This window comes from Myotis daubentonii, chromosome 18 (genome assembly GCF_963259705.1).
Source record: "Myotis daubentonii chromosome 18, mMyoDau2.1, whole genome shotgun sequence".
NCBI lineage: Eukaryota > Metazoa > Chordata > Mammalia > Chiroptera > Vespertilionidae > Myotis > Myotis daubentonii.
In genome coordinates this window covers 19598978-19623548 of record NC_081857.1, presented here as the reverse complement: position 1 = coordinate 19623548, position 24571 = coordinate 19598978, and the positions used below count along the sequence as shown (strand labels likewise).

The window sequence follows — 24571 nt, the reverse complement described above, 5'->3', positions numbered from 1 at the left end:
CCGCTGCTGTGTTTCAGAAAGAGGTTGAGAAGAGGACCCTGCTGTAACTCTCCGACTGGCCTGTTCTCCTTGATGCCTCTTAGACCACAGCCGATCAGGGCTGCCAATTTTTTTCTGAGTTTGCGCACTTGAGGCGGGACCTCCCAGTTTGAGGAAGGGGCGGTCTGCTAGCTACCTCGGTACCCCTGGACCACCCCGGGAGAGGAGGAGGGCCCTGGCACATTCCTCCCGAAGGATCCCTGGGCCGCAGCCTCCGCACCACACCCTTGGCCCCGGCCAGGTGTGCGCGCGGGGGGAGCCCGCGGCTGGGGTGAGCGCTTTTACAGCTCGGCGGGTGCTGTTTGTCTGCCTCCCGAGGGCTGGGTCCTCCTTATTCACAGGTGAGTCACACCCCGAGACGCAGGCTCTCTTCCTGTCAGGACTGAGTCAGGTAGAAGAGTCGATAAAACCACCTGATCGAGGACAAGGAAGGCACAGCGGAGCGCAGAGGAGAACCACCACCAGCGGCCGCCAGGCGCCAGGCAGCGACCCCTGCAGCGGTGGACGGCGCGCCGGCCCGGCCATGCCCGCGCTCTGGCTCAGCTGCTGCCTCTGCGTCTTGCTCCTGCCCGCCGCCCGGGCCACCTTCAGGAGGGAAGGTGAGTCGGTTCCAGGAGGAAACCTCGCAGTCCTGGGCTGCGAACTGGCCTTTCTGTGCAGACGGCGAGGCTGAATGCACCGCGGAAGATGCCCAGTTTGCTCAGAACCCCTCTGAGCTCCCTCCTCCTCCCTGCCACCCCCGTCTGGGCTTCTCCAGAGATGGGGTTTCAGTAAGACTAACGCTACTATTTAAAGCTGTCTGACTTAAAAACAATCCAACAGGTGCGCCAAACCAGGGGTTTCCTTACTTCAAGCATGTTCCTTGATTGCTTTTTGGACCAAAGGGGTCCCTGTGCAATTAGTAATATGTTGGTGCATAAACGCTTTCCTCATTGTGTGTTTATATTGTTGGGATTTTGGTGCGAGTGTTTTGTGTGACGGAGCACCACAAAGTTTGAAAATGAACCTCTTCCATAACCCTCCTGAAATTCCCGCTTCCCCTTTGGGATGGAAAATGAGCCTTTTGAGTCTTCAAGATGCCTTACGTTTGATTAATGTTACCTTTTATAGTATTTTCATATAGCAATCATCCATCAGGCGTTTATTTGGCACACACGCCATAGATCATTGGATCTTATCTGGGGCTCCCAGTGGCTGTCATGTCCTGAGAAGTTCAGCTGATATAAACAAAACTTTCAGGCAGCCTAGCAACCACTTACTGTACCCACGTATCAGCTATGACAACACATAACGGGTGTTTTCCTTGTCACCTAGTCTTACCACTGATACTTGACTGGGTAATTACCCTGAGTTTTCATGTTTATATTGCTTCCTGCACCTGATGGCATTCCAGCAATCATTTCAATGGGGCTAAGAGGCATTTTCACACGTGTGCATGAATGAACATGAGGCTATGTTCAGTGCACGTGGGATCATCTTAGATATTCCATTTATTATTGTGCCGCCTGGGCTGATGCTGGCCTGAAGGGATGTGAACGGCAGGGATATTTTAGTGTGGGTTTAAATGTGCTGATACAGTCCTTTTTCTTTCTTTTTTCTAATATAGTTTTGGGATTAACTTCCAACCCATCATTAGGACTACCATTTAAAAAACTATTTATGAAAATGATCATGCAGGTTCGGTTCCCTCAGAGTTAGGATAAGTAGTCTTAAGCTAGTGAAAAAAAAAAACATTGTAAAAGTAAGCATAGTCTCTGAATATTGGGATATACAAAAACTTTTTATAGATTATCTGCTAGAATCTGGTGGCTTAAAAAAATGAGAAAATGGAAATGGATTTGCACAGAGCCACAGAAGCAGCTGTTGTCAGAGACGGAACTGGAACTTGATTCAGGGTTCTTAGACTGGAACTTTTGGGACCACATTACGAAAGTAATAAGGAAACAAGGTACATATTTACATAATGGGTAATTATTGAAGCAATTCTCCCCTTGGCTATGGTTGAGTCTGTGTGCGTGTGCGTGTGTGCGTGCATGTGCGTGCGTGCGTGTGTGTGTGTGTGTTAGCATTAGATAGTAGAAACAAATGTGTGGGATCTTATCAATTGTTTAATGAAATCAGACTCAAGCGGACAGAGCTTGCACTGTCCCTTCTCAAGGACGGACCAGCTGAGCATTCTGTGTAGACCGTTGAGTCAGAAGCAGTGCTCAGGCTCATTTCTAGAACTCCCTCTTCTTTGGGGACAGACTGCTTAGGATATTTGGCTCCCTTTCCAAAGGGCATCACCTTGGGGTTCAGTGAGAGTGTGGAAAGTTTGGTGTCCGGGTGGAGCACACCTGCTTGTCCACTCCTGGGATGCTGGGATGCAGTGGAAGTTGGGCTGAAAGTATGGTATTTGCCACTTCCCTAAGCGACCCATATCTGTGCATCCTCTGGGCTGCCCCTGTGAGTCCAAAGCAATGACATTGCCTCTTGGTTGTTCCCTCAAAGGTGAAGTTATGGTGTTAGATGTAATCAGCGAGACTTTCAGGGACGGTCTCAGCTAAAGCACACGGTTCAGAGGCGGCCTGACCTGGCTTCAGATTTTATCGCATTCACTTACTACTTCCTTATGAGTAACCTCAGCCACTCCGAGTCTGTTTCTTCGCCTGTTAAATGGAGGCAGCAGTGCTGTGCGACCCTGTAGAGCTGCTGAAAGGATGAGAGATTATTGTAAAGTGACAAAATGCCTGGAACCTTATTTCTTTTAAAAGTCTAACGCCAACACTATAGGTATAATGAACTCGGATGTCTGGAGATCAGTAAGGAAGCTCACAGTTGGTGTGAGAGAATGTGGCATGTGGCTCCAATGGTCTGGGTCAGAGTTCACATGGGGAGGTATGACTGGAGAAGGGGCTAGAAGGAGACTAGAACTGTAGCCAAGAATCTGGTCCCTAAGAGCCTTGCATGCCAGGCTGTGCAGTTAGGATGGTGTTCTGTAGGCCAAAAGGGGTTGCAGGTGGTTTATAAGCAGGATATAGGCAAGGTCGCTCACTCAGAGGCTTACGGGATGGAGTTGTGCTAGGAGAGGCCAGTGAATGGCCATTGCAAGAGTAAAAATGAGACAGGAAACAGGTAATAGAGACATTTCGAAAGTACAATTGAAAGAATTTGGTGATCCACTAAGTGTGTGTGTTAGGAATACCAGAAAGGGAAAATTGTGAGGAATGAGTCCAAGATGGGTCCAAAGAGTCCAAATGGGTCATGTAATTGTTTACACAGTGATACCATTAAAGGAAAGGAGGACTGTGAGAGAAGTATGAGATTTGGGAGCAAGGTTGAGCAGTGAAGAGGAGGGATGGAATTCCTGGGGGGACCTGTTGGATTTGATTGAGATAAGAGTAGAGATGTCCAACAGCCCTGGGTAACAGCTGGAAATATGATTTTTTGAAGTTTAGAAGAAAAGTTTGAAATATACAGTCGGGAGCCCAAAGGTGGAAAGCAAAGCCGTGACAATAGATGAGACACCTGGGAGACAGAGGTAAGAGAAACCTCAACACTTAACAAGGGGATGGAAGAACAATGAAGGAGAATCGGGAGGGATGAGCACTGAGGAGAAAAGAGTTAAGAAAGAGGTGTGTTTTGTTAGGCAACGAGTTAATAAGAGTTTCGACAATGTAAGAGTAACAGCTGGTGTTCAGATTAAAAAAATATGAATATACAAAGACGAGGACTAAAACACACTGTTGGATTCAGCCATCAGGCAAGTTTTGAAGCAATTGTTCTAGAATAGTGAGCTCAGAATTCAAGATTATTATAGATCACCAATGTGGTTTTTCCCATGGCCTGGTACTGGAAAAGAGGTGCTACGAATAGTGGAAAGGACCCGTGGAAAGGTTTATACTCTCATGGATTCTGTTATTTAAATTCTTTAAGTAGTATCATGCGTAAGAGCGCAGGCTCTGGAGTAAGACTGCCTGGGTTCAAATCCGAGCTCCGGCATTTACCAGTGCTGGGATTTAGCAAGCTACCGCACTCGTTACTTGGGTCTTTGTAGAGCACTTTGTGCAGTGCCTCTCAAGCACTCACTATGTGTCAGTATTATTGTTATAATTAACTGTCCTGACAATACTGAAGGCCAGTATATTGCCTCGTGAGTTTTAATGGTGAAGTTTTTGAAGACTCCTTGAATTAACTCAAAAAATGTGATGAGGCCCTAGCCGGTTTGGCTCAGAGGATAGAGCGTGGGCCTCCGGACTCAGGGGTCCTGGGTTCGATTCCGGTCAAGGGCACATGCCCGGGTTGCAGGCTCATTCCCCAGCAGGGGGTGTGCGGGAGGCAGCCGATCAATAATCCCCTCTCATCATTGATGTTTCTCTTTCTTTCTCTCTCTTCCTCTGAAATCAATAAAAATATATATTTTTTAAAAAAGGTGATGAGGAGCCTTGTGCTTAGGCTGGAATGAGCCCTCAGCTTTACCCAATGAAACAAATGACAAAGAACCTGACAAGGAACCCAAAGCAGATTGGAATTTCAAGACTGGATTTTATATCATGTCTTCTCCTTGCCTTCTGTCACCACCAGACCTCATCACATATAGACTCAGCAAATCTGTTGCTCTCTGGAATATGACCAAATATAAGATGACCCCATGTAGGATGGTCTTTCACTTCTTAATAGTTAGGTCAACTTAATTATGAAAATAAATATAGATGGCCACATGTCTCTTTATGTTTTATTTAGGAAATTAGCGACACAAATATATTTAAAGTCACATAATTTATAAACTAATAACTTAGGAGTATTGGTTAGCTCACTCACATTTCATGAAGTAATTAATTGAAATTCCATTCATCTTTAGCATTCCCAAAGCCACTTTAGTACAGTTTCTTCTTCACGTTGGACTAGGTGGCTTGAGATACAGCCCTCTTTGAGTCTGTTGTTGGTGCTGTCATTAGAAAGTACCCCATTTTAAAAACATTTAACAGTCATCCTGCCTGGCCGAAGTGGCTCAGTTGTTTGAGCATCGTGCTATGCACCTAAAGGTTGCCGGTTCGATTCCCAGTCAGGGCACGTACCTGGGTTGTGGGTTCAGTCCCCAGTATGGGCATGTACAGGAGACAATGAATTGATGTTTCTTCTCTCTCTCTCTCTCCTCCCCTTCCTCCTTCTCCCTTCCTTTTTCTAAGCATGCCCTTAGGTGAGGGTTAAAAAAAAAATCCTTAAGTGTACATTTGTTCGATAGCTTGGCCTCTTTCTCACTGATAGCTGTCCAAAACATTCATTGAAGTCATTTCAAATTAATGTGTCTTCCCCAAACGATACTTTAGTGTTTTTTTTTTTAAAAAAAATCCTTTGAGAGATTGTGAAAAGACTTAAATGTGACCTATTTTCCCCTGAGAGAGAGAAAAAAATTGAAAAATAAAAATGTTTTATCCCGGAGCCACCCTGCTTCCCACGTGCTGCTTCAAGTCCTCTTTCTAGGCAACAGTGGGGCTTTCTTTTTCTGTTCAAACACTGTACATTTGTGTAACAATAAATTAGTGGAAAAATAAAAAAAAAAAATGTTTACCTTATATTCAAGTGTGTACAATCAACAGGAGTGTAGAGTTCGGTTGGAGTGTAAGTTGGAAATTCCTATGCAGCTTAAACTCTGGATGTCCTGAATTGGGGGAGCAGCCACTGGTTTAGCTCCGCTGGTCTGAGAAGCTGAGGAAGAATGCTGATTTGTGATCAGTGTTCATGGGAAAGTCAGAAGCGTGAAATTAAGGTGTCAATCCTGGGAATATTTGTTCCATGTAAGTTTTTTGTTGTTGTTTTTTTCTGCAAAAAGCTTTATTGCAGCGGTTCTCAACCTGTGGGTCGCGACCCCTTTGGCAGTCGAACGACCCTTTCACAGGGGTCGCCTAAGACTATCCTGCATATCAGATATTTACATTACGATTCATAACAGTAGCAACATTACAGTTATGAAGAAGCAACGAAAATAATTTTATGGTTGGGTCACAACATGAGGAACTGTATTTAAAGGGCCAGAAGGTTGAGAACCACTGCTTTATTGTTTCTATTTAGTCCAGTGCATGGGAGAGGGCTGCAGGGTGGTTAAAAGAATGGCTGGGGTTTCGGGGAGAGGCTCAGGCACAAGGCAGACCCCAGGGGAGGCAGAGGGGCCCCTCACAGGCCTCCGGGCTCCCCAGGCTCCTAGTGGTGCTGGAGGGGGAGCCTTTCCTAGAGCCACTCGCCCGCCTGGCCTGGGGCGCAGCCTGCGGAGGGAGCCAGGTGGGGCCCATCTTCTTGATGAGCTTCCCCTCCTCACCCGGAAGTGGCTCTGCAGGAATCAGAGCTGAGCGTCTGCGGGGGGCAGAACCAGGGCCTGCAGGGTCAGGCTCCTCCCCAAGGCCGGGGCGGCCTCCCTGGGCCTCAAGTTCTGCCCACTCATCTGGGGAGGCCTCAGCGCGTCCTGGGGGAGAGTGCGGCCACCGCGCTGGGTTTGCAACTTTAAGAGACAGCTCAGTGCCCTCGAGCTTCTCCGCCATCTCGCCCAGAGAGAGGTAGGTGTGGGCGGCCGCAGCGGCAGGGGGAGTGGGGGGCCAGGCGGTTGATGGCAGCCTCCGCCTCGGTGGGATAATTCTGACGGATCTGGGAGCTCATGGTTGTTCGCATAAGGGGTTAAGGTAGAAAAGAAACCGGTGTGCTGGCTGGTCCCGGAGGTGGTGCTGAAGGTGGTGACTGGATAAGACGCAGGAAGGAGGGTGGCCGGAGGCTGGGAGAAGGGGCGGCCCTGGGTCTGTTTCTCCAAACACTGTTGAAGCAAGAGGCAGATCTGGGACCGCCGAGGGCACTACCCCCATTTAAGTTTCTTAGTGGCTCAACTGTACGCTTTGTCTCCTCCCCCCCCCCCCCCCACACCTCCCTTCCCCCGCCCCCTTCCCCACCAGGACAAGACTTGAATCATCCATTACCAATCTATAGGAGCCCCATAGATTCTGGAATACTCTAACTTAGTCACAAATTAGACCTAGTGGATTACTGAATCATTACTGGGCTGTGTTCTAATATAACCCCCGGGTACATGATGTAATATTTGCATCATATCCAAAGCCGAAAGCTAAACCTTTTCTGTGTCTGTGGGTGACGGTATGTCTGTGTATGTGCCTTCCCAACAAATGGGTGCTTCTTATGTCACAATTTTGAAAGAGGAAAAAAACGGTTCTTCCTCCAACACTGATCAGTAGAAGGGCCTGAGTCCTCCCTTCTGCGTATCGGAAGACAGGTGGAGTTCAGGTGAGCAAAGGCTATAAGTATATCTATATGTATAGATATACATTCATTAATTTCACCCGCTGGGCATCTTCAGGCTTCTGGGCCAGTGATTTTTCAAACTTTTTTTAAATTTCATGGCACACATAAACTAATTACTGAAATTCTAGGGCACACCAAAAAACATATTTTTTGCCGCTCTGACAGAAAAATAGATATAATTTTGATGAATTCAAAATTTACGTTGAAGGGACAGCAATAAGCTTTTCGGTGTTTTATCAGTCATTTTTCTTCAATAATGGTTGACATTTTGAATCCATTGATGTGTATTTGTGTCCAGAGGTATAAGTTTTGGAGTCTTTCTGGGCCATGTCTGTTTACGGCTAGAACAGTGACACCGTAATCTTTACGCATGCTTACTGCTGTTTCAAATTACTACCCATTTTGCTTTTGGTAAAAGGGGATCCCTAATGTTTAAAGATCATTTCTCATCTCAAACAGACTGGTCCACTTTGCAAGCAGTGGTTCCAACAGCGACCCAAGCTTCTGCTCTGGCCTCGTCGAGGGGGTTGGACATGGTAGGAGGTGATCTTCACTCACTGAGATCCGTGGAGACGGGGAGGCAGTCACAGTCAACTGGGCGTGGGGAGTGACAGTGGGGAGGTAGCACATTTGTCTGACTGAGACACGGGACATACGGCTTCCACTCCCTGGGGAAGGCTTCATGGTCCAACCTCTCCTTGGAATATTTGTTACTTCTAGTTATGGATCTAAAAATGGTTGGGCTCCTGGAAGGCCATTTAATTCATTATCTGACTTTAAGCAGTACATTTTTAATTTATTGTTCTTAAAAGGGTTTATTTTCTGAAAAGAATCATTAAGGAAGAGTGATAAATGCACTCCACACATATTTTCCCAACAATGTAAATGTACATGAATTACCACTGCTTTTTTGGTTGAAACTGGAAACGATAGTGGTGTATAGTTAGCACACACACACCTAAATATGTGTGTCTTTGTGAAGAGATGTGGTGATAGCAAAAAAATAAAACTAAATCTATTGCTAATCTCCATGTGCAAAAATATATTGTTTATGAAAGCAATGAAGGGTTTAAAGGTGGAGAATTATTGGGTAACTTTTTTTAAGGAGCCAACAAAACACAAATTTAGGTGATTGAAATGCTACATGTAATGTATACTCCAAAACTTCCTTTTAAGCTTTTCTTTATTCACTAGAGGCCTGGTGCACAAAATTCGTGCACGGGTAGGTTCCCTCGGCCTGGCTGGCAGTCAGGGCTGATCAGGGCCTTCCAGCTGCCGGCCCGGGGCTTCATTCATTTCGTGCCGCCACCTGGTGGTCAGTGCACGTCATAGTGAGCGATCGAACTCCCCGTCTCTCAGTTGAACTCCTGAGGGGACACTTTGCATATTAGCCTTTTATATGTATAGATATGCCTCATGCACGATTGTTTTCCTTTTGGTCCTCATTTCGGTGTCACTTATACCTGCCCTGAACTCTCTAATTTTCATTATTTCAGCTGCTTTGTAAAGGGGCACCTGACACCTTTTGCTGGACCAGGTAGAAAATGTTTCTTAAGTAGGCTTCCTAAAAATCACAATCAAATGTGATTTCTGTATTGGAATGCTTGTCTTTATAGATCAGCGGTTCTCAACCTGTGGGTCGCGACCCTTTCACAGGGGTTGCCTAAGACCATTGGAAAACACATATATAATTACATATTGTTTTTGTGATTGATCACTATGCTTTAATTATGTTCAATTTGTAACAATGAAATTGGGGGTCACCACAACATAAGGAACTGTATTAAAGGGTCACAGCATTAGGAAGGTTGAGAACCAGTTATAGATGAACTCGGGGAAATACAGAAATTGCTATTTATGTGGTCAGAGATGCGTGGGGTTACATGTAGGTGGGTGAATACCTACACATGGAATCCTTACCATGAACACAAACTGAGTCTCGTACTATAGCCAACACCTGCTGTCTTGGAATGAAGCCTTAAAGGCGCAGGTGTGAGAGAAGAGAGGCTCTTGTACCTCGTGTCCTACTCTTCTCTTCCCTTTCCCGTTGAACTCAGCCTGAGCCCTCAGCCTCCTCCTCTGCCCTCAACTCCTTTGCTAGACAAAAATCAGTGTCCCCAACCTCTCTGTTTCCGGCAGCCAGTGTTTCCCTGTCCCCACTGGCTGCCAGAACCCTGGTGGGGAGTTAGGGGAAGACATCTCCAGGTGTGGTCTCCTGGTGGCATCGTCACTAGGCTGAGTTCTCTAAGTCCACCTGTGCCTTTTCCAAGTCTGGGTCGTAGTACAAAGTGCTATAAACTCGGTGAAAATAGGTGACTCCTTTTAAGCCACAATCTGTCAAAAGGAAAATGTGGTGATCTGAGTTTCCTTGACTCTCGGTAACTTTAGACTATTCACAGTTGGAAAGCTTGGCCCACATTTTATCATTCAAAGTGACCCGTATGATTAGAGCCCTGACCTCTGTTGTCCCTCTTCTCAGGGCACTTCCCCTTGGCAGCCTCGCTCACCCTGCTTGGGCAGCGATGGGTCCTGGGAACAAAAGGATCAGGCAGGATGTGGCGCTGGCGGCTCTGGCTGCGTTGTTGGGAAGGCAGCAGTGAAAACTGAATTCAGTCAAAAAATTCCTAGTGAGGTTTGTGCCAGTTCCATTTTCTTATTCTGATTACAAAACATATTGTGACAAACCTTAAAAAGATAAAACTAAAGCAGATAGTCACACATTAAACCTGAAATTCAAGATCAGTTTCAATAAAGGACTGTTCAGATGTTGTTTTAAATATTCACCCAAACTGAGAACCATTTTAAACCGTGGAAAGAAAAATCTCACGCGGGGAGGTTTTAAAACTAGACAGTGTTTAGGAGCATTTTCATCAGCACATGGAAGTGTAATATAATAAAAATACCTTGTCATCTTGAGTATTGAGAGACTTTGATTTTGTAAATTTTTACTTTATTTAAATTTTTCAATTACAGTTGACATATACTAGTAATGTTATATTCATGTCAGGTGTAATGAATATTTAAGGACACTTTCAATCATTGCTTTTGTTCTGAAAATAGGCATTTGTCATCTTTTAAAAAGTGAATACTATTCTCAACTTTAATTTTACTCACCATTTTCAATCGACCTATTTACATGGAGGTGACAGTTGCTATGTTTGAGCATAAAAGGGTTGTCAGTTTACATGAGGCCAGTTCTTGGACTCCAGGAAAGGGGATGACATTCCATAAGATAAATTAATGTTTAATTGTTAGTGTAACTTCTTTGAACAAACAAAACAGAAAAGGGTGGTTAAGAGTGTTAGTTCCAACTCACCTCTCCTCGCAAGGATGCTTTCCTCTACAAAGCAAGAATTTAAAGAAGCAGAGGCAGTAAAGAGAGAAAATGAAGTGTAAGTGAAATGAATGGGAGAGGGAGAGATGTCTCCGTGGGAAGTGTTACAGGAAACCAGGCTGGGGAAGTATATAGGCTTAGAACATCTCTGTAGGCAATATTAAGGAATCCTGGTCTTTACCCTAGATGTAAAGGGAAGGCCTCATGGAGTTTCAAGCAGAGCGGTAGTGGTAAAATTTCTACGTTGAAAAGGTTTCGTGACTACTGAGTGGATGGAGGCAAGAGAAGTTGCAGGGAATGCCGTCAGAAAGCTGTGGCAGGCAAGGGATGATTGGGGTTTGGTCTGGAGTAGTCACAGTGGAGGCGCACTGGGTGGACTTGAGCTAGTTAGTGGGTCGAAGCAATAAAATGAGGTGGCGACTAGTGTATGGGCAGGTAAGAAAGATAGAGAACCTATAAGGATAGCTTCCAGCTTTCTGACTTGAGGCCTGACAACCGTGAGTCTGCTTTTAAACGTGTTTTGTGTAACGAGCTTTTGAGATAACCAGTTGGGAATGTAAAGTGGTTGGCTGAGCATGAGGGTCTCAAGTTGAGAATGAAGTCTGGGCCAGGGAAGAATCTTGGCATGGCAACACCTGTCACGGTTACCGAAGGCCTCGGCTTGGGTGAGAGATTCTAGAGTGAGGAGTCACGGAGGTTCAGGGCTGAGCCTTGAGGAACAGCAACATTTAGAGTCGGGGTGAGGAAAGGAGGCTGCAGACGTGTGTGTGGGGGGGGAGGGGGGGATAGGTCAGAAGCCAAGAAGAAATCTGACAGTATATGATGCCATGATATTTAAGGGAAGAGTCTCAAAAAAGGAGAGAACAAGACTCAATGTCCCAGAAAGGGAAAGAGGGGCACAAAATGCTAGAAAGGAAACACAGGTCACACACCTCCCCTCTAAATAAGGAAGAGAATTGAATGTCATCTCTACATGGTTTCTACATGGACTCATCCATTACAGGTAACTGGTTTGATACCCTTGCTGCTGTTTAACTGCATCAGTATAAGTGCGCATTAAGCAGCTGAAATGGAAGCGAGAGCAGCAAAGCTCTACGTAATAGCAACCAGCACACACCGTCAAGTTCAAACATGACACTCAGATTCCTAGCTCATGAGCTAGTCCCACACACCAGCCAAGTACATTACCTGTCAAGGCTGCCAGATCTCTGCAAACTGATCTCATGGTCTCCAGCCTGCCTCACGGCCTTGCCCTGCCTCCCGTGCAGCCCTCGGCTTGCTGCCCTTTGAGACTATAGGCAGAAGGTCTTTGCAGCTCCAAGCTCACAGGGCACAGATTCGCAGGCAGCCCTGGCACAGAAATCGTTCATGTGGTGCAAGCAGCTACCTGGAAGAACATCCCACACTCCTCCTACCTCAGAGTACCATGTTCCTCTGACAAGTCTTTCTGTTCCCATTTCACTGTGGATTTTGTTGTTGTTGAAACATTAGTTTTTTACACTGAATGCCATATATGTAATCTGTGTATTGTGTTGAGAAATTTTCATATTGGGTTCCTGGACTCGGAGATTTCTGCATGTTCGAGTTCTTGTTTAGCATTTTTAAGCGTCAGACTTCCTTCCTTTCTTCCTTCCTTTCTTCTTTCCTCCTTCTATTCATTTTTCCATCTACCCTTCTATACATCCATCCATCCATCCATCCATCCATCCATCCATCCAACAATAACTGTCCCAAGCTCTGTATTAGGTACTGTTTGTGGGGACACAAATGTGTGAAATGCTAAAGGGGAAGTAAGTCATGGACACAAATAGTGATGGCATGGGAGAGAAAGTGGTAAGTGCTGGGAGAGAGGTGGAGATGAAGTCCTGTGGGCATTCAGAGCAGGGAGAAGCTGTTGAAGGGTTCTTAGCAGGGACCCTACACAATCTGATTTATGCTCTTTAAACAGATCACTCTGGTTGTCCTGTGGGTTTAAGGAGAGTGGAAGAGGGTAGAGCCCCAGGCAAAGGAAGTAGCAACCAGGGCCTGGTGATGGCAAGGAAGAGCTTGGTGCATCCCAGATTCCTGTGAGGCTCTGTGTGTTCGAGCCCAGTGAACAAGAGAGGGAATCAGGAATGAGATCAAGTTGCAGAGCTCAGCGGAGCCACATCCTCAGGGTTTGGAAAGAAGTTTGCATTTTTAATTTTGTTGTCACTGTGGGAGCGCTAAAAACGTGGTGATTCCCTAAATTGCATGAAGATGGCAATGAGATCACCTGGGTGAATAGCAGAGCGTGTGTTTTAAGTGTAGAACAAAAGAAAGAGGATCTGTTTAACACAAACGATGCGGTGTATGCCAAATTGTGAAAAATTTCTCGTAATTGTTTGCAGCATTTCCTATGGAAAATTTAAAATGAGGTCTGGATGAACTGCAGCCATTGATGCTGAGTATTCCAGGGCCTGGCCCCAAGTGCAACCCGAGGAAATATTTTCCGTTTCCTTCCATTCTCCTAAGGATACAGCTTGGAAACAGCCTTTGCCCCCGCGCTTCCTGCCCCAACCTGTTGGAGCTGTGTTGGAAAGAGGGCGGTGGCATGAAGGGAGCCCGAGGGGTTCCGCACACCTTGCTCCTTGCTGGTGCAGGATTTCCAGCTCCTTGGACCTGCGTCTGGGGATGCGATGGGGGTGGGGGTGGGGGTGGGGGTGGGGGGTGGATCAGCCTGTGTCTGGCTGCCTGGCGGGCTTTGCTAAGAAGCACCTTGAGGGTCCGGTGCTATGATAGTTATTATCATAATAAATACTTAAGTGCCGAAGAGGGAGCATACAGCTTAGTCAGGACACAATGACCACCCACGCTTTACTAGACTGAAAAAATATGTGCAAATCTGAGTAAGATGACTCGGTTTTAGATGTGTTTACAGAGGGCTCGGGGTAACTTGGTGGAGAGAACCCCGGCCGATAGAGACAAGGATTTCTGAGCATTGGAGTGAGGGGACAAAGAGAGGATGGGACATAACCTTGAAGAGAGGTCCCTAGTTTGGAAAGAGCGCAGTACAAATGAAGAGACGAATAAGAGAAATGGATGGGACCTGGCGCCTATGATCGTCAGGGAGGGAGGGGGCAGGGCCTGCCTGTCTTGATTCCTAGAGCCTATGAGGCTTCAGGTCCGTTCAGGGTCCCAGTTGGATTTGTTTCTGTATTTTCTGGTGCAGTGATACCTGAAGGCAGTGGTTCTCAACCTTCTGGCCCTTTAAATACAGTTCCTCATGTTGTGACCCAACCATAAAATTATTTTCGTTGCTGCTTCATAACTGTAATGTTGCTACTGTTAGGAATCGTAATGTAAATACCTGATATGCAGGATGGTCTTAGGCGGCCCCCGTGAAAGGGTTGTTCGACAGCCAAAGGGGTCGTGACCCACAGGTTGAGAACCGCTGCCTTAAGGCCAGGTCCCAGATCCTTGGTGAAATGAGGAAAATGTGGATGATGTGATGGTGTTTGACAAAACCCAATAGATATTAAGTAAATATATACAGAATATCATATTTGACAAAATAAACCATTGGCAACGCCCCTTTTTGAAATCTTTCTTCTTCACGAAGGCCCAGTGTCTCAGCACCAAGTGCAGCCTCAGTGTTAGGCATGAGGTGATGTTTATTAAATGAATGAAATAGATGTATAGCTCATTGACCAAGGAGAGAAGAAGGAAGGAGGGAAAGGAATAAGAATCAGTAAAACAAAATCTATCAATGAGGCACTTTGTCAAGAAAGAGATTTATTAGGAGGGACAAAGAAAATCTGCAACATGACAAGCAAATAGTTTGCTACCTTTGTTATGTAAATAAGCCATGATAATTTGTAATTAAAAAACCCATGGTGCCCATTAGATAAATGGACAAAGATCATGAACAGACCACTATCAAAATAGAAATAAAATAGGAAACCAGCACAGGGCACTTTTCAACCCTTCCTTCCTTACATACCTTACCCACTCCTTAGTTTTTATTTCCCTTCACTGTTTTCTGTAACTCTCCTTAACAAATATCACTCTCAGGATTCTCTCTGTATTTCTTATTTATTTTCTTTCCCTCCAACTTGCATGAGAACTCCAGGAGGGCTGTAACATCTATTGGTTTTGTATACCCCGTTCTCCCTGTGCCTAGAACAGGGCCTGGCATATAGTAGATGCTTAATATCAATTTGTTGAGTGAATGGAAGAATGAATGGACTATTGATAAAAGGGGAATGTCCAAGACCTTTATCATTACACTTCCATCACTTGCTTTTGTATCAAGGCTCCTTGATGAAAACTAGAGAACATAGTCATGAAATTTGCTGCTGGCCCAGAATTTGGAAAAATATCAAGTACGTTACAAAATGAAAATGAGAAAATTCTAGGCATAAAGGTGAACAAGACTAAGTATAGAGGAAGGGAAGTATACTGAAATACTTTTTAGAATTTCCTCTTGTTTGAAATGTAGTCTAGCCTTGTAGTTAGTTCTATTAATCTAAATAAGTCATTGTATTATAAGTTATTTAAAAAAATGCTATTTCCTAGACAGGGCTTCTGTGGAGAAAAGCATCCCCTCCAGGAACGGGGAAGAGAGTGTCTGCTAAATGTCGGTATTTGTATTTTTTCGGCACAGCCAGACATGTGGGAACACGTGGGGTCCTTTGAATGGTAGAAACACATCTAGGAATTTCCTGAAGTTTAAGAAAACATTCATTCATTTGTTCATTGAAAAGCATGAAACGCAGACACTGCAAACACAGACACTGCAAACACAGACACTGAGCCAGATACCAGGGCTTTGCTTTTCCTTTTCTACAGCATGAGGGTGCTTTCGGCCTCTTTGAAGAGCAGAGTCAAGTGAAGATATTTGCCCCGCTTCGTTTCAAAAATAAATTTAAAAAAATATTTCTGCCAATATTTAAAAATCAGTACATTTCAGACATAAAGCGAAATTTCTCTCTTCTTTAAGAACGGAAGCGGAAATGCTCTCTACAGGGGGCGTCGTTTCTGTGTGACAGGATTGGCTGGGGGATGTACAGCTTCTCCCTTTAGCCCTTTCGGCAGAATCCCCTCTGCTCCCTGTCACCTTTTTCCTAGCCTGGCAGTGCCCTTTGGCAACCAGTGGTGTGCCCATGGTAGTGGCTGGGCAGAAATTGATCGCAGAATAAGACAGACCAGGCACAAGCTGTATGAGGCCCATTCTGTTCAGCTCAGTTGCAGAAATAATCTGAAATTGGAAGCATAAAGATTTTTTTCTCAGTAGTAAGATTGAGTAATAATTGGTGTTTGGGAAGTTAGTCTAAATTTGGGAGATGATTTGAGAGAGGGCATGTTGCAAATGGGGTCATTCCATGCAAAAGGGCAAACTCCCTCCCCTCATTCTCTGGGTGTGAGTGTTCGGAAGACTCAATATTGAGCTAAGTGCAGTGCAGCTAAGTGTTGAGCTCAGTGTGGTTTGGTGTAACTTCAAAGTCCTGCAGACAAGGATGGAGAGAGTGTCTTCATGGGATTACCTTGTAATGCAGACACAGGAGCCAATGCACTCCCCGGACATGAGGCCCATAGGTTCTTTCACTCCAGCCAGCATGACCTTGGGGTTTGACGAAAACCCATGTGACAGAGAGGAGGGTAGATTGACAATAGGTTTGTAACCTATTGGGCAAGTTCCAGAGTGGAGATGCTGGTTGAAGACCTCCCTTGCTGGAACTGTAATGCAGCTCTAAGGATGACTGTGACTTTAAAGGAAGAGCATAATTCTTTCAGAATAAAGCTTGGACAGAAGGAGAGAGAGGTGGTAAAAAAATAATAAATAATAATAATAATAATGACAAGGTTGTCTATTTTTTAAATATTGCTCTAAATTAAATATATCATGAGCTGTCTTTATGAAGTTAACTATCACCAGCAAAAAGTTTGTTCTGAATAAGAAAGGCACAATGAAAAGTTTGTAATTATATTGAGACTCCTCGCCAAAGGCATCCAGGGCACAGAGGGCATTGGCTGCCTTTGACCCAGCTGAGTAACCACACAAGGATCGTTGGCTAGTGAATGTAGCTCTTGTACGTGCCTGATGATGTACTTGGTAGAAATTTCACAGCACATGACAGCTGTGTGGCACATCTGTTTGAGATCCAAAACATCAGTTACACAAGCATTCACTGGGAAAGATTCGCCTTGGCACCAGCTCTGTGAAAAGCCCTGGGAGCTTGACTTGGGCGCAAACTTAATAGGCTGTAAGTTTAATGAAATGTTCGGCTGCAACCATGGAATTGTAATACCTGATCTTGTTGGAAGCAGAGCTGTTCAAACCATACTCGACGTACTGTAATAAATCTGGTCATTTAAACAAACATATTGAAAATTAGAGTTTGTTCTTAGGTAGGTAGTCAAGAAGGATCTAGAAATCATCACATGGGAAATGTTGGAGGTCTTGGAGGTTGTCACCTTCCATCTTAACACATTGTTTGCGGGTAGTTTTTATTGCGCGGGCCATTTTTGCTAATTTTTTGCGCAAATGGCAACGTTCAGTAAAATTACGATAACTTTAGTTTACGTATTTATACATTACCCGCATTCTACCACTAGTCTATAAAAAATGTATTAATACGTGTCCCACGCTCTACTACACTGGTAGAACATATAAATACATAAAATGTGTAAACACGTTTCCCGCATACAGTGTGTTAACCTGAAGGAAAAAAGATGAAGGAGGGAGATGCTATAGCTACTATCCTATATAATAAAAGACTAATGTGCAAATTGACCAAATGGTGGAACGACCGGTCACTATGACATGCACTGACAACCAGGGGGCAGATGCTCAATGCAGAAGTTGCCCCCTGGTGGTCAGTGTGCTCTCATAGGGAGACTACCACTCAGCTAGAAGCTAGGCTCATGGCTGGCGAGTGCTGTGGTGTTGCCAGGAGCCTCTCCCAGGGAGCAGGCCTAAGCCAGCAGTCGGACATCCCCCGAGGGCTCCTGGACTACAAGAGGGCACAGGCCAAGCTGAGGGACCCCCCCCCCCAAGAGCACTGGGCCTCTAGCCTTAAGATATTCAAAGGTTTGGCTGATGCAGTGCCTTATAGAACAATGTCTAAAATAAATGTCTGATGAATAGATAAATGAAAAATAGAGTAGGGGTGTGTGTGTGTGTGTGTGTGTGTTGTGTGATTTTCCAAGGAAGAACAAGAATACATGGTAAAAATTATAGGGAGGAAGACAGATTTAAGATTCTATAAAAATAATTTATAACAACCAGTACTGTCTAAGGAAGAACAGGAGATTGTACTAGATTAGAAAGGATTCAAGAAGGAACTGAATTTATAAAAAGAATGCCTATGTTCAGTAGTAAACCAGATTCTCAAGAAGTGGGAGTCCAGTGGAAAGGTAAGGGCTTTGTAGTTGGGCAGGCCTGGGAGCACATTTATCTTAGCCTATGTAGCTGTCTGATTTTGAGCAGGGTACCTACTCCCTCTAAACATCTGTTTCTTCTGTGCAATGGGGATAGTAAGACTCCGGTTAAAGTGTTGTTGTAAGCCGATGCACTTAAAGTCCTGGAAATAGAGCGGGCTCTGGTTTGATGTTAGTTGACTTGCCCTAGATTAGATGGCATCCAAAGTAGCATGAGGGTTCTAGGAGCTGTTGTAAGGGAGTTGCTTAGGAAGCTCCTAAGATTTGCGGAGTCACCTTTGTGTCTTCAGAGCCTGACTCGGCTTGCAAGGGCAGCTGCTCCGTACATCTTGGCATATTTGTTGAAGTTGTTATCAGTGCTCTGGGTAAGTCATGGCCCTAGGCACCTCTAGAAACAGGCTCTCAGTAGGATTGCATGACCCATAGACACAGTGTGCCTGGCGAAAAGAAAGTGAGTTTTGGCATCAGACGGGTTCAAATTCCAGCTCTCCACTGGGGCAAGTGACTTACCCTTTCAGAGCTGCACTTTTCCCATCTAAGGCAGTGCCTGTCCCGTGGGAGGGAGGGACACAATACTGTAGGCGAAGGACTAGATATTCTCTTCTCGGTGGGACCCTCTCACCAGCCCAGGGAGGCAGATAATGCGTGTACATTTATAAGGCAAGAGCCAGGATTCAGAGAGTTCAAGTAATTTGCCCCAGAAACCAGCAGAACTAGTATTTGATCCAATTCTTTTAACCTCAAGGCTCATCATCTTTCTCCTCTACGTGGTGATGAAACATTTTTTAGTATCTGCTCTGTGCCAGGTACTATGCTAAGTATTTCCACGTGTTCCCTCATTGGCTGTGTAGGTCCCACATGGAGATGTCACTCTGTGAGTCTCTTTGGAATATCCACAGGGTAAACTCCCCTAGACTCTTGGGAAAGGTTATTCTTCATGGGGCTATGGTTCTCTTTGATACTTGGCTTTGGAAGGCACATGCCAGGCCCAGTGAGTGGGGCAGGAGATACCTGCCCAGACAGTCATTAGCTCCTCAGCATGGACCATCACTGGAGGAACAGATGTTGTGTTGTGTGTCTTGAATAGATGACGCCACCAGCTGTTAGACAGCTGTGCCACTGTGCACATGCTGGCAGTCCTCAGGTCTCCAGCCCATACACTTTTCCTATTGGGTTGCATGGGGTTTTAAAAACGAACTTCTTGCAAATATTGAATTCAGAAATTTTCACATAAAAACACATAAGACTTTTGAGGAAATGGACAGTTGGGTAACCCTGGACTCATGTTCTCCCAGGCAACACCCCACCAGCACTGCGTACCTGCTCCTTCCTTTGGATGAGTGAGAACTCTCACAGTCCTCACCCGGCTCCTTTCACTTCCTCCTCTTACTCCATCGAGTAGTTGGACTAAGCTGTAGACCCCGTGCATAACTTATATTAATAAAACAGCACCTGGGAGAATTGTCTCTGTGCTTTTAGCTAACGATGTTTTTCTTTCCTGATCCCCAGTCTGTGATTGCAATGGGAAGTCCCGGCAATGTGTCTTTGATCCAGAACTTCACAGGCAGACAGGGCATGGATTCCGCTGCCTCAACTGCAATGACAACACCGGTGGCATTCACTGCGAGCGGTGCAAGGAAGGATTCTACAGGCAGAGGGAAAGAGACCGCTGTTTACCCTGCAACTGTAACTCCAAAGGTAGCTGGGCGAAAGGGACAAAGAGGGAGATGGAGAAGGGGAGGAAGGCAATGAGGGAGGGAGGGAGAGCGGGTTGGAGGGAGAAGCCAACAGGCCAAGAGAGAGGTGTTCAACTTCTAGAACAACTGGGAATCTAACCAGACACTGTTGTTGTTGTTTTTGTTGTTGTTGTTTGTCATTTCACTCTGAAAAGAAATATGTTTTTCTGAAGTCTGAATTGTAGGAACCAGCTAATGTCTTTAGGGCGCATTGATTTGAATTCGAGAACCAAGAGGCCCACGATTACTTGTCCTGGCAGATGACAGTCTTTGACCCCTGGACAAAGGAAGCTCACACTCTTCCAGTGATAGCTTCTCATATCTGCAACCATCCCTTTGCCCAGTCTCTAAAAAACTAAAGGATTAGAAAGGTCTGTTTCTGGTGCTATGCTAGGTGCTAGGGATATAAAATGGTACCCATAGAAAAGACGGACAAATAAATAGTCTTTCAAAGGGTTGTTAAAAAGAAAAAATAGAGTTAGCAAATAGGAAGCACCTGACAGGGAGGCTGGTTCATAGGCGGGCTCTTTATTGTTATTTTGCTGAACATATCACCTGGAGCTACCAGTATATTCACAGAACTGTAGGGAGTTTTGTGCACTGATGCACAGGATTCATTGTGGGCAGACAGTAAGACAAGCTAATAAAAATAGAGAGAAAGACAGGTAATTCTGCTAAATAAGTTGAGTTTTTCTTTTCCATTGACCTTCTTGTCTATTATCTTGGCGGTGTCTGGTTCACTTCTTTGTTAGAAAGTGTTTAGTAGGATAATAAGACACATATGAGGCCACCTAAAGGCTATGGCCTAACATGTGACAGTGACTCAGTGTAGCTGCGTGGGACCCATTCATAGCAGCAGCTCAACGCATCTGAAAATAGTAGATTGTGGTCCAGCTATGAGTTGCTGATAGAGTGTATTGGGGAGCCTCATAGGAAACTGGGGTGACCCTGTCGTGACACAGACCCATATCCCAGCAACCACTTCGCAGTCACCAGAGTTGCCCTCTTGATGTGGTTTGAGTCAGGTTTGCTCAGCTTGGTGGTGGAGAATCAGCATCCAGAATCTTTTGGATTTAGCAATTCTCCCTATGAATCAAGGGATTTCATCAAGAAAACCTAAAAAAAAGTGTTCCATTTGAATGGGCATTTAACCTCTCTGAAGAGCCCACATCCCCTTAGGTTATGCAGCTTCACTGTGAGTCACTAGAGTTGGGTCATCCCAGCAAAAAGATTGGTGAGAGTGTAATTAGAAATGTAATTGGCTCAGCTGGAAAGCCTGGCCTGTGGACAAGGTTATAGTCCCAAAGTCTCTGCCGCTGCTGCTCTCAGAGAGATGGTGATGAAGGACTGGCAATCCATTGCCCATCCAGCCAGCAGCAATGAGCCTGACTCTTTCTTTTGGGGAACAGCTATCCCAGACTAAGGGTGATCAGCCTGGTAGAAGGTAGAGCCCAGCAGTGACTTACATTTTGTACGATAGCTAGCATGCATTACTCACTTTCTCTGTACCAGGCACTTTTCTAGGTGCTTTCGTGCAATAATTAATCTAATCCCCACAAATCACCTTATGAAGAGGATGCTATTATTATTTCCATTTTACAAATGAAGTAGCAGAGGCTTAGAGAGAGAGGAGATGAAACTTGTAGAAGGTTGTAGAGCTATGTGGGTTCCAGCCCCAGGTGTGCTGACATCAAAGGTCGTAATGTAGAGTATAGTGGTGGGTTTTGGAGTCGGGCAGCCTGGGTTCAAATCCTGGCACTGCCACTACTGTGTGTCCCTCTGGGCGTGCCCCTTAAGCTCTCGCTGCCCCCAGTGTCCTCATCTGTAACAGGGTGATCATGCTGTTTACATCACAGGATCGTGTGAGGATAAAATGATGTTTGTTGAGCACATGCTAGACAACTCAGTACAGTAATGTCATTGTTTTTCTTTTTAGGTCAGAGGTCAGGGTCCCAATCAACTACATGCCAGCCTAGAAAGAAGCCTTAATAAAGCAATTTGTAAATATTTTATTAACATCCTGAAATTGACAGTAAATTTTTCAAATATTTTTAACAGTGGGGAAGCTGAGACCTAGAAGAATTTATTCATGGCCTAACATTTCCCAGCAAGTGATTACAAGAGCTAAAGTTGTAACCCAGGTGTTCTGATCAGGAACTATTCTCTTTTATTCCCTCTGTGTGAAAAAAAAAATATCAAAATGTCAACAGCAGATAATTAGAGGTCCAGTAAAAAAAATCATGCATATTATTTCCTAAGATCTGGGTAATGCTTTCTATTTTTCCAGAACACTTTCTCATCCTATGTGTTCTTTGTGTGTGTATTAACACGCTCCACCCAGCATTACAAACATGAAGAAACTGAAGGGCCCGAGCTGCACAGATGCCTAAACCAGAGTCACAAGGTTAACTCCCAAAGTGATTTCTCAGCCTCTTAGTCAAAGGATATTTTTCACTTTCAAATAAGACCTTCACAAGAGACCTTGTTGTCTATTCAATTTCAAATGTAGGAGACTACCTCTTCCCAAATAATGCTCTCATCCCATGTATGGCAAAGGAAGCCAACAGCATGAATAATCCCTCGGCTGGTCACAGATTTGGACTTCACATCAGTTTCTCATAATCAGAGCAACTAGACTTATTTTTATGTGATGACTTTGTGGGCTCATCAGTCAGGCTATTGTCTTTAATTCTTATAACCACGTGTATAAGCCCAGATACCCTTTTTGCAAATACTTTGAAATTCACTGTGTGTGCATGTGTGTTTATTCCTCCCATGACACCTAAATTCTTTGATATCTATGTGGACATCAATGATATTAGATTTGTTCTCTTAATTTTACCATTTTTTTTACATGCCTATGAACCTGACAGTGGGTTACTCAGTCTCTAACATTTGAGTTACTATTTAAAACATGTCTTAAATAATAATTACTTAATTATTATTACATAGAATTATTCCATAATAGTCATGTTATTTTTAAATGCAAATGTATACTTACAGCCATTGGGTTCTCAAGAGGAATTATACCCTCTCGGTTTAAATTTTAAACTTTAAACTGAGAGGGTATAATTGATAATTGATAACTGATAATCCTTTTAGAATACCTTCCTGAGTCCTCAGATGCATGTAGACTATATGTTCATAAGTTTTGAAAGTGGTTATTGGGACACAGACTTGCAACAGGAAACTTTTCGCATCTGTGCTTGAAACCCAGTTGTTCACAGCCCCTGAGAGTAGCTCTTGATGTAGGAACTGGGACGGGTGCTTTTATGTCAATGAGACACTTTGGAAAGCCAGTGCTATCACTTTGGACGTTTTGGAACATGAAATAAAGTCGTCCTGTTCATGGTCGGAGCCTGTGTACTTGGTAAGGCTTGAAGGAGGCCTAGAGATAATGTATAAACTACAATTCTCCCGCACCCACTATGCATCAGATACTGAATTAGGCACTTTACGTATTTCAGTTCAAAGTCTTAGGACAGCTCTCCAAGGTGCAAGTTGTTTCCCCTCTTCAAAGAAGTGATGAACGAGCAGTTTGCCCAAGGACGCAAGCACATAAGTGGCAGAGCTGGTATTTGAAGTGAGATCTGTTGGACTTCAAAGCCTGGGCTCTTTTCATGACCCCCCAGCGTCTAGAGCTGTGTTCTATAGATAATGTCCTAAGGAACACTGCGTTCCTCCAGATAATAATAGGTGTTGCCTGTAAGAATGTCAAATAATGTTTGGAAACACTGGCATTAAAAAGTTAAGCTTTATGCCTACTGAATGTATTATGTTGTAAATCTCTGCAAGATTTAGTCTGAACTGTTTCCCAAACTCTTAGGAACGCAGAGTGCCTATTTTTATGAGGTGACTGTTAATAACCCTCAGAAAGGTATTTTATAGAGTACCATTTGGGGGTTATTTGGGCCAAACCCAAAAGCAAAGTACAGTCTTCTTCATGCTATAAGATTAATTCATTTCTGAAAAACTGTGGAAGGAGTTTTCCGAAGTCAGAAGCATAAGTTCCATTCATTTGAATGGGAAAAATTATGTTTCTGAGTCCCAGATCAGCACCCATTTGTGTTAAAACAAAAACAAAAACAAAACTCAATTATATTAAAGAGATATTTCTTCTGTTGAATGTTCCTTATTAAAGTATAATTTTATTTGTTTGTTTTTAGCTCTGTTTACTGTTGGTAGAACAATGAGCATGGCTGTCTCTAACTGTCAAGCCCAACAACCTCTCTTCATTCTCGTCTTGTAAAACGCTCTCTGCCTTAGATCCTGAAAACTATCCCACCCTCCTCCTCCTTTAACTCTCCTTCAAAACTCTCCTTCCTGGCCTTCCTCTCTCCTGAGACTTTCCCCCCTCTCTGGTCACCTCTTTCCTTAATCCATGGGGCTCCATTTCTAAGCCGGGCACTTACTCAGCCCTCTCTGTCTGCTCCCAGAGTGAGCTCATGCTTCCTTGTTTGGCTGTGCACTTCATCTCCAGCCTCTTTCGTGAGTTCCAGAATTACATTCCCACCTGATAGGCCACTAGAAACTCAAGTTTCCTATGTCTGAACTAAACTCCCGATCTCCTCTGGATGATTCAACCCCAGATCCTGCTCTTCCTTTCCCTTCTCTTTGGTAAATAGCATCCCATTCCATCTCGTTGTGCCCTCCAAGACCTTGGTGCCACCCATGTGATCCCTGTCCCCCACAACCCCCCATTACCCATGTCCCCAAAGTCTGTTCCTTCTACATCCACAGTGGCTCTCCCAGGTTTCCCTCCTCTTCTCCTCCCCAGACC

General features: G+C 44.6%; 1 protein-coding gene across 2 annotated transcripts in view; it reads left to right on the top strand.

Annotated features, from left to right (window-relative positions):
• The first annotated feature begins 436 nt into the window (after window positions 1-436).
• LAMC2 (laminin subunit gamma 2) overlaps window positions 437-24571 on the top strand; it is a 60328-nt gene continuing 36193 nt past the window's right edge. The window contains exons 1-2 of one of the 2 annotated variants that reach the window (XM_059674575.1): window positions 438-638; window positions 19565-19753. In XM_059674575.1, the coding sequence (XP_059530558.1) occupies window positions 563-638; window positions 19565-19753 (265 nt within the window). In that variant the 5' untranslated portion in view covers window positions 438-562. Of the gene's footprint in view, window positions 639-19564; window positions 19754-24571 lie in introns of both variants that reach the window. The other variant, XM_059674576.1, reaches the window with a different exon arrangement.